Source organism: Palaemon carinicauda, chromosome 1, assembly GCF_036898095.1.
Source record: "Palaemon carinicauda isolate YSFRI2023 chromosome 1, ASM3689809v2, whole genome shotgun sequence".
In the NCBI taxonomy this organism is placed as follows: Eukaryota; Metazoa; Arthropoda; class Malacostraca; order Decapoda; family Palaemonidae; genus Palaemon; species Palaemon carinicauda.
Window position 1 is genome coordinate 259,312,605 of NC_090725.1, and position 10,000 is coordinate 259,322,604.

At 37.0% G+C, this 10,000-nt stretch overlaps 1 protein-coding gene across 2 annotated transcripts in view; it reads right to left on the reverse strand.

The window, feature by feature from the left end:
- The window catches only part of LOC137655578 (uncharacterized), a 133,994-nt gene that overhangs the window by 97,565 nt on the left and 26,429 nt on the right, over nucleotides 1-10,000 (reverse strand). For both annotated transcript variants that reach the window (XM_068389480.1, XM_068389486.1), the window contains exon 9: nucleotides 1,962-2,019. In XM_068389480.1, the coding sequence (XP_068245581.1) occupies nucleotides 1,962-2,019 (58 nt within the window). The remainder of the gene's footprint in view (nucleotides 1-1,961; nucleotides 2,020-10,000) is intronic.

Sequence of the window (10,000 nt, forward strand, 5' to 3'; positions counted from 1 at the left end):
TAGATGTATTTCAGAAGCTGGTCTTTTCAAAGCTATTTCACTTTTATTACATATTTGCTTTTATGGTTTTAATTGAATTATTTTTAACTCTTTATTTACAATAAACGATATCTGCGTCAATGATCTTCGATGTCAGGATGCCAGAAAACTTCAAATCATTCATTCAGTCATTAAGGTTTTATTTTATGGAAAGGATAGAACTTTCTTATGAACACTTCACGCGTATTCTTTTATTTGAAGAGATCATCTTTAGATGACTGCTAAATTTAGACTTGCTACTAAACAAGAACCGAATACTTTACAGTCATAACCATTCTACATTATCATCATTATAATGATAAAAAAATAATGAATTGTCATTCTATGTCAGTATCAAGAAGAATTACATATCAAGTTTCCAAATTATATTTCATCAAAATCAAAGTAATGGGGAAGTTTGTAGAATATCTTGTTCTAGATATAAACCATAGTCATGTCCTGACGCAATAATATTAATTTCATAAGTTTTCTATGAAGAGATGAAGGTTACCTTATCAAACTGTTACTTTTGAATTTCGTTATAGTAAATGTCAGTGTAGATTACATAAGTTTTTACTAAAAATATAATCGAGAGAGAGAGAGAGAGAGAGAGAGAGAGAGAGAGAGAGAGAGAGAGAGAGAGAGAGAGAGAGAGAGGTTTTCTAGAAATACAATGGCAAACTATTAATAATTCATAAAGAGATTTCGACTGCAGAAGATCCGGACTATAACCTCAAATGTATTACTACCATGGAGCTAGATTATAATTTTGAATTGGGGGTTTGTTTTCAATATTATACACACATACTATATATATATATATATATATATATATATATATATATATATATGTATGTATGTATGTATGTATATATATGTATGTATGTATATTAGTATATATATGTGATTATAACGTAATTTGATTACTACGAATTTTGTTCAATATCACTTGTAATCTACGTGGCATGAAATCCCATAATTCTATAATTGTTCAATAAGTTTACCGGGTCTAAATGTAACATATGTTTTAAACAAGGCTGAGGCATTCATTTGCTAGGTAACTAATATGGTGGGCTTTGCTATTATTATAAAACATGAATTGTACAGTAGATAGATGAAAACGGAAAAAGGAATATTTTCAAAGAAATAAAAATCAGGCTTTTCTTCAGAGAAAAATGACTAAGAAATTAGAAGATTTTCATGATATAAAGTTTGGATTTTACGAAAACCTTCAAACTTTGATAAAACCAAAACTAATCAACATCTTCCGTTCAGTAGTTGCTCTAAGAATAATGTAGTAAGAGAGATGTGGAAGATTTAAATCATCCTCTCTCTCTCTCTCTCTCTCTCTCTCTCTCTCTCTCTCTCTCTCTCTCTCTCTCTCTCTCTCTCTCTCTCTCTCTCTATATGAATGAAGTGGGAAGAAGAGGAGAGACTATCTACAACTCGACGAGTCGATAATTGCTATTGGTGTATAGTTGAACGGAAAGATGCAGGTGCTCCAATAATTACTGATATAAGGGAGAGGTAGTAAACGGGTGAGGTTTCCTGGGAATGTATAGTACTGTACTAAAGGTAATTGTAAAGATTACTGCTGAAATTTGATATATGTTTTATCGGGTTGTTATTGCATAATGCCTGTTCACCTTATAAATTCAGTTACTGTATAAGGAGAAAATTGTTTCAAATACATGGGAAATAGCTTTAAAATTGGTTAAAATTGCGCCAGCCTACGGGGGTTACAGCTTCCCCCGAACCCCCAGCTGCTTTGGTTATATTTGCGGGCCCCCCCCCCCCTTTTTTTTTTTTTTTTTTTTTTTTTTTTTTTTTTTTTTTTTTTTTTTTTTTTTTTTTTTTTGCTGGATCTGCGCTTGATAAGTGCTTATTTTCCCAGTTATCTGGTTCTCAAAAATATATATAGAAGAAAGCAATTTATCACTTACCGAACACATTGCCTCTGTTGGGTTTGGAGTATTTCGTGTCGCCTCTGACTGGAGCACCCTGGAATGTAATTAACATATTTATTCATAGTCTACTTTTCCCCATTTTTTATTTTTTTTTTTTCATTCATTTGAACCTACATAAAAGAAATAAGCTCCACAAATGAGATGATAAATATTATAGTAGGCCTGTTCTGTAGAATATGTATTATTTTTGTTGCAACATACTTTCTCAGCTATTTTATTTCCTGTTTACAATACATTCACACACACATACACACACATACACTTACATACGTGGGTGTTAAGTTACAAAACCTCTCTCACTCGTGATAGGTGAGGAACTACAAGTAGATACAGTACTCCATGTTATATTTCAGCAATATTTTACTATTTTTCATACGTTTTTATTTTGGTTATAAATTTAAGCTTTTATAAACTCGCCAAACTATTATATACACTCTTAAACACTTTAGACTAAAACTTACATTTGCTGTAGACCCATCCTTATGTATAAAGGAAAAGATTAAAACTGGAACACTCACCTGTGAAGATATGTATTAAAATTTAATTGATGACGATATTGATTAGCTTTGTAGTACTGAACAATGTACAGTAGATACTAAGAATGATAAAGTAAATGTATTGCATAGCAAAGAAGAGTATTACTATTCTGCAAACACCACTTTTGTAAGTACTTTGTCGTGTGGTGCAATATCTCTCTGTCGTCAGTTTCCAGCCTGGTTCCTGGTTCCTTATTGCTCACTCCGCAAAATAAGTTTGCGGGCACTTTATCTCTTTATAGATAGGTGCAAAGCTTATAAGCTTATTCTTATTATTGTTATTAATTTTATATCACCTGTGCCTTAAATAAATTAATATCATAATGAGTTTCTCAATCTTTACTTTTATTCCCTTCTACCTTGAAATTAGATAGGATAACACCTTGCTATCATCAGTTTTGGCAACCTATTCGAAGTAAATTCAATTTTGCTGACGGAACACCTTCTTCTTCTTCTTCTTCTTTTTTTCCGCGCGTGAGGAACAGAGTAATCAGAAGTTGCTGATGCAGGATGTTTTTATTAAGTTCTAAGGATCCATCAATTGGATGTTAGAACTGTAACAATATAATCCTTTGCAGGTCCTAATCTTGTACCATTTTCTGAAGTTCTTATGCCATTTTTGTCAGAGTTGAAACGCATTCTAGTGATAGGTTAACTTCTTTGTTTTCTCCTGGATCTTCATTCTTCTTCGTTCTTATTTGCTGACTTCGTCTTCTCTGTCAGATCGTCATACATTAATAGATCTGAGTGGCCGTCAATCAGATCATTTACATCATAGTTACTGATATTAGTGAAGCCATCTCCTCCTGGCAGTTTTGCAAGCCTCGCTGTCTTATCTACTATTCAGTGATGGATTTCATTTGGAGAGAAGACTCTTCTAGCCATAATTTCTTCTTCTAGCATACCCTGAGTGCTTTGTTGTTCATCTCCTATATGTCCCTCTGAATATTTCGGAGACACGTTGCAATGGTGTACCCACGCCAGTACTCCTTCAGCAAGAAGTTATCATTCAAGTTCATATCCTCAACAAAGTGTTGTAGGGAGTTTCTCATATAAAACTCCTTAAAAGCATGAATAAAGCCTTGATGAATGTGCTGAATCAGCGATGATGTGTTCAGCTGTTAGAATTCAAACTGCACACCTCCGAACAATAGGTCAATTGCATGGCCTGCAGTATTGTCCATTAGGAGAAGCAGTTTAAAGTCAAGGTCTTTTTCACCAAGTTAAAGTGTGACTTTGGTGATGAAGCGTCGGCAAAGCCTATCGAATGTCATTGCTTTAGTAATCCATAACTTTTGAGTGTGCATCTAGTGCACTAGCAGCAGGGTGTTATTTTTGTTTTTATGAAATTGCTGGTTTTATCATGAAGCCTGCAGCATTTTTACCTATCATAAGTTAGAGGTGATATTTATAGGCTTTAAATGAAGAGGTTCTAGCCGCCTCCTTCATTAATCGGTAGCTGCTTTTTCAACAGAGGCAGCTTCTCCATGCAGGGACTCACTCCTAAGGTTGAACATCCTTTGAATTTTTTCAAACCAGCCCTTTCTGGGATTAAATTTGGTTAGTTTGATGGGAGGTGTCATAGATGGACATGCTTTCTTGTGTATGTTGCTGGTATCCAATGGAATGTTCTGCTTTGGACAAGAGAGAAGAACCAACGTCTATCCCAGTCCAAGATTGGAATCTTGGGCGTTGAAGTTGGGAAAATCTTGAGATTGGTCATGTATATGTATATTGGAAGTGCTCCTGTGCAACACTGTGCCTGACACTGGGAGATGATTTAGTGCCAACACTACCACCACCACCATCACCGCCATATAAGCATGCATTTAGACACAAGAATTCTAGTCAGGAGCTGCATTAGACCCAGGGATAATCACTAATGTAATTTTCAAGTGGCGGCCATTTTGAAGGTCAATATGGCGGCCAATACTTAACACAAAGTGGTAATTAGTATCATTTGATTCCTTGTCCCCAAAAACATACATTTCGATACCAGAATCAAGTCAATAGCTTCATTATATCCAAAGATAATAGCAAACGTAGATTTCTAGTGGCAGTCATTATGAAATCCAATATGGCTGTCATAAAAAGAGAATTTTAAGTGGCCCAATATCTGAAAATGTTTGCCATATATTAATGTACATTTGTGCCAAATTTGATACTTTTATCACAAAATACACTAAGTTTGTAATGTTGCCCCACTATAAGGTATGCTATATATATATATATATATATATATATACACATATACATATATATATATATATATATATATATATATATATACACACATATACATATATATACATATACATACCTTAACGAGGTGGAATGGTTTGCGTATCGCCATGATCAGCAAAGTGTACTAGCCAAGGCCACCCCCCCCCCCCAGATGCTGAAGCCTTGAGGATGGTGGGCTTAGGGATTAGTAGCTGGGCTCTAATGAACAGTGGAAACTACTTTCCCACTGGACCTGTGCCCAGCTGTCGATCCAACTAAATCAGTCAGCACTTTCTCTTTTACTTTTGGTTATTTCTTTTTTTCTCCCATCTCTTCCTTTTGGGCTTGATATTGTTGACGACTTTGGCTTGTTCGATTATACTTCAGTTGCTGCTTTGGATTTGGCGCAGTGTGGGATGGACGGCATTCCATCTCAACCTGTGCCAATTTAGATGCCATCACCCTCTGGCAGACCCCATTGGGTGCAGACCAAGTATGTTAAGAGTCAGGCTCCAGTGATCTGGTTTTAAGTCGCCCATATTTGCGGGTAATGGGTGACACCAGGCATTGGAGTCGCCGGTGGGAGGGGCTAATTACCCCCACTGACCAGTGTACGCCCACCTAAAGAGAGGCAACCCCTCTCTAATAGAGGACTGGTCCCCGCTGAAGCCTCTTCTCGTGTTGGGACGCATGGGATAGGAGGACTGACATCCTCCGATAAGAGGTGGATAACCCGGCTTGCTCATACCGAAAAAACCCACCCCTCTGTTGACAACCTGGAAAATACAAACATGGACCTCGGTACAGACAGCTCCAACTCGGGTTCTAATATTGTTACTTTAGAAACTTATTCACGTCATGTGAATAATAAAACACTAGAAAAGAAGAGAGAGAGTGAGAAATGATGACAGTACAGAAAGATATAGAAAAGTAGAAGTATTACCTGGTCACTATGAAGTAGTGAATTATGAAAAAAATTTTATCTTAGAATTTGAAAACGGAAGAAATGAGCGTGTAAATGTGTTCAAAGCTAACAGGGAAATGGTCACTTTATGTGGAGGGCAGCCAAAAATTCTACCCCAGGGAAATTGAAGTCTCTTAATAGAGACACTATCCCCATTACAAGGCAAAAGGTTAAAAACACTTACAACATTGGATGGTCATAGTGTAAAATGCGTTTCGCACCCTACTTTCAACCAGAGTAGAGGTGTGATATATGCTCCAGAATTGCTGGATATAGAGGAAAAAGAAATTAAGGATGAACTGAAAAGTCAAGGAGTAGTAAAAATAGTCAGAATGAGAAAGAGAGTTGGAGAACAACGTATTCCTCTTGCTACTTTGATGATAACATTTGATCAATGTAGATTACCAAATGTTATTAAAGCTGGTTGCCTATCTTTGAAGGTGAAACCTTATATTCCTTCACCATGTGATGTTATTATTGCCAAATGTATGGGCATTTAAGCCAGTAATGCAAGGAAAAACTAAATAATAAGCCAGCTGTTTGTGCCAACTGTGGAAAAAATAGTCATGGAGTATGCTTAGAAAATCCAAATTGCATACATTGTGGGGAAGCACACCCAGCTACATCTAAAAGCTGTGTTAAGTTTATTTTTGAAAAAGAAATTCAGGCCATTAGGACCATGGAAAGGGTTACTTTTAGAGAGGCTCGTAAAAGAGCTCTTGAAAAGCAGATAAGACCAGGGCAACCTTTTTCAATGGTTCTGAAGAAAAAATACCAAACCACACAGACGAAAATTATATCTCTACTTCTAAGATAAAGAAACAAATGAAAGTAGTCAAGAGGTTGAAAGTCCCATCGAAAATCTATATCCAGAAATTGAAGAAAAATCAAAACAGATACTTAAAGATCTGAAAGTTATTCAAAAGCCAACTACTCCAATTCTAAACAATAGTACAAACCTCTCTCAGGCCGTGTCCTTGTCTGATCTGATGGAGGTTCCACTTGAAACCAATTTACATGGTGAACCTGTAGTGGGGAAGGTGCAAAAACCTGACAGATCACAACCTTTCAATCCAAAGAGAGAGAGACCTCCATCTCTCTCGCCTCCTACCTTAAGAAACATTAAAGTCATGACTTCAAATAAATATGATGTCTGCTGATGTTTCTGATCAACTAGAAGGTAAATTGAACCAATCAGAAATTCAAGTTGAGGTCCACCATCCTCCTCAACAATTAGATCAAAAGGACACAAAAAAAAGAGGAACACAAAACCCACTATATCAAGATCCTCTCTAGAGATACCACCGGGAAATATTGACAGATCAAATATTGCCAATGGGAAGACTTCATCTAAGGTGTCTTCCAAAAAATAAACCATAGTTTTATCCTCCATTCTGCAATGGAATTGCCAGGGTTTAAGGGCGAAATATGAAGAACTTGAGCTCCTCATACGTGAGCACTCCCCTATAACTGTATGTCTACAAGAAAGCAAGCTCGATGCTAATACTCCTTGTTCTCGAGAGTATGTTAGCTATAGGACACCATATGATCAACGAGCAGGGAGCCATGGGGGAAGTCTTATATACGTTTGTCGAAATGTTCCCCAAATATCTTTGTCTATCTGTACCCCTCTGCAGGCAGTGGTTGTACAGATTGATATAGGGAGAAAATACACAATCTGTTCTCTTTACTTGCCTCCAAATGATAATATCTCATATTATAATATAGTAGAGGTGATTAAACAACTCCCACACCCTTTTCTCTTACTAGGAGATCTTAATAGTAGACATCCTTTATGGGGGGATGTTTTGGCAAACGCAAGGGGTAATATTATATCATCAATTTTGGAGAATGAAGATGTCGGACTCCTTAGTACAGAAGAGCCCACACATTTCCATATGCAAACAGGTACCTTGTCATGCATTGACCTATCAGTTACAAGCTCTGTCTTCTCGATTTTAATTGGAGAACATTAGATGATTGGAATAATAGATTTTGCACCAATCATTATAAACACCAACAAGGGTCCACCTTTACAGAGATCCCCTCGATGGAGTCTTGATAAGGCGGACTGGGATAGATTTCGGGAGTTAAGTGAAATTGAAGGAAATGCAGAACAGTTTGAAAGTGTTGATGATGCCATAGACTTACTTAATGGAACTCTTCACACAGCAGGAGTCAATTCCATTCCCTAAACAACAGGGATATAGACGATGACCAGTCCCCTGGTGGTCATCAGAATTAACTGCCCTGCACAGAGCAGCAAGAAAGTCTTTAACTCGATTGCGCATGTGCCGTACTGAGGAGAATTTAGTCATATACAAGAAATGTAGAACACAGTTCCGTCGTGCCATGAAAGAAGCTAGGCGCCAGTCTTGGATGTCATTTGTTTCCTCCATAAACAGTAGAACACAAACATCATCTGTGTGTAGGAAAGTAAAAAAGATAACTGGCAAATTCACCCCAAACCCACCACCAGTGTTAAAGGTAAATGGTCAGTATATGACTGGAGCAACCGAAGTTAGCAATTCCCTGGCTGACTATTTTTCAAATGTATCGTGCAAGTGTGAAGCAGCTCCTGGTCACCAGTATAGAAGCATTGAAGAAAAGAAAGTTTTAAATTTCGCAACAAGAAAGCAAGAGTCATACAATTCTCCTTTTACTGAAAGAGAATTTAATTCTGCTCTTGCAATGTGTAATGATACAGCCCCTGGACCCGATGGAATTCTATATGCAATGATTAAACATGTACCTTTTAATACAAGGTTATTTATTTTAAGCATTTTTAATAGAATATGGCATGATCATAGTTATCCAAGCTTTAGGGGACTAGCCATTATTTTAGCCTTTTTAAAGGCCGGTAAGGACAAGTTTTTAGTAGCAAATTATAGGCCAACTGCATTGACATCTTGTTTGTGCAAAATCATGTTGAAGATGGTCAATGTAAGATTGATGTGGTACCTTGAAAAGAAGGGTATTTTATGACCCATTCAATGTGAATTCAGAAAAATGCACTCAACGACTGATGTGCTGATACGACTTGAGTCCTCCATTTGTGAAGCCTTTGCTTCCAAACAGCACCATGTGACAGTCTTTTTGATCTTGAAAAGGCATATGATACCACATGGAGATATGGTATACTTAGAAGAATCCATGAGTTTGGATTAAGAGGAGAGCTACCACTATTTATTTAGTCATTTCTTTCACAGAGTTTTCCAAGGGAAAGTTGGGGAAACTCTATGAGAAAGTAAATGCCAGGAAGGAGTTCCTCAGGGTAGTGTGCGAGTGTGACCCTTTTTGCACTAGCAATTAATGGGATATCCTCAGTCATTCCCCGGAATGATCTCTCCTTATCATTTGCTGGAGCTAGAATGGCAATGGTTGAGAGAAAAATACAACTCTCCAATGATTAAATTATCCAGTGGGCCGATATGAATGGATTTAAGTAATCGACAAGTAACACTACAATTGTCCATTTCTGTCTTATCCGGGGAGTACATCCAGACCCGAATATATACATCAAAGGTCAACGGATCCCATGTGCAAGTGAAGCTAAATTTTTAGGGTTGATATTTGATTGTAGGCTTATAAAAGCATTAAAACTAAATGCCTTGTGGCTCTGAATCTTTTAAAAGTATTGTCCCATACATCATGGGGGCCAGACCGCAATACTATTTTAAAATTATACAAGGCCTTGATTTTTTTCCAAAATTAGTTATGGATGCAAAATATACTCCTCAGCCACCCCAAGCCGGATAAAAATATTAGATTCTATACATCATGCTGGCATTAGATTGTCCACAGGAGCGTTTAGAACCTCACCTATCACAAGTCTCCTTGTTGATGCTAGGGAGTTGCCTCTAGACCTTTACCGAATGCCCTCTATCATTCGGTATTGGTTTAGATTGCATAGACTCCCTAATTCTTTAGCCTTTCAGACTGCAAGCCTTGTAAGGCACTCAAAATACTTTGAGTTGCACCCAAAATCTCCCAAATCTTTGGGGTTTCAGGTGAAACAATTATTAAACAATCTGGATATAATTAGAATTAAGGTGCTTTCATTCAAGTTATCATCAACGCCTCCATGAAAATTACCTGACGTATCTTTTTGTAAATACTTTATTGGAGTTAAGAAGAATATGACTGACTTAGAATCCAGGTCTCTCTTTATGGAACATGTTGGAGAACATAGGGGATCGACTTTTATATATACTGATGGCTCCAAATCTGATGCTGGCGTTGGATTTGGAGTACATAGTAATGATTTTAATTGTAGAGGTGCACTTCCTCTC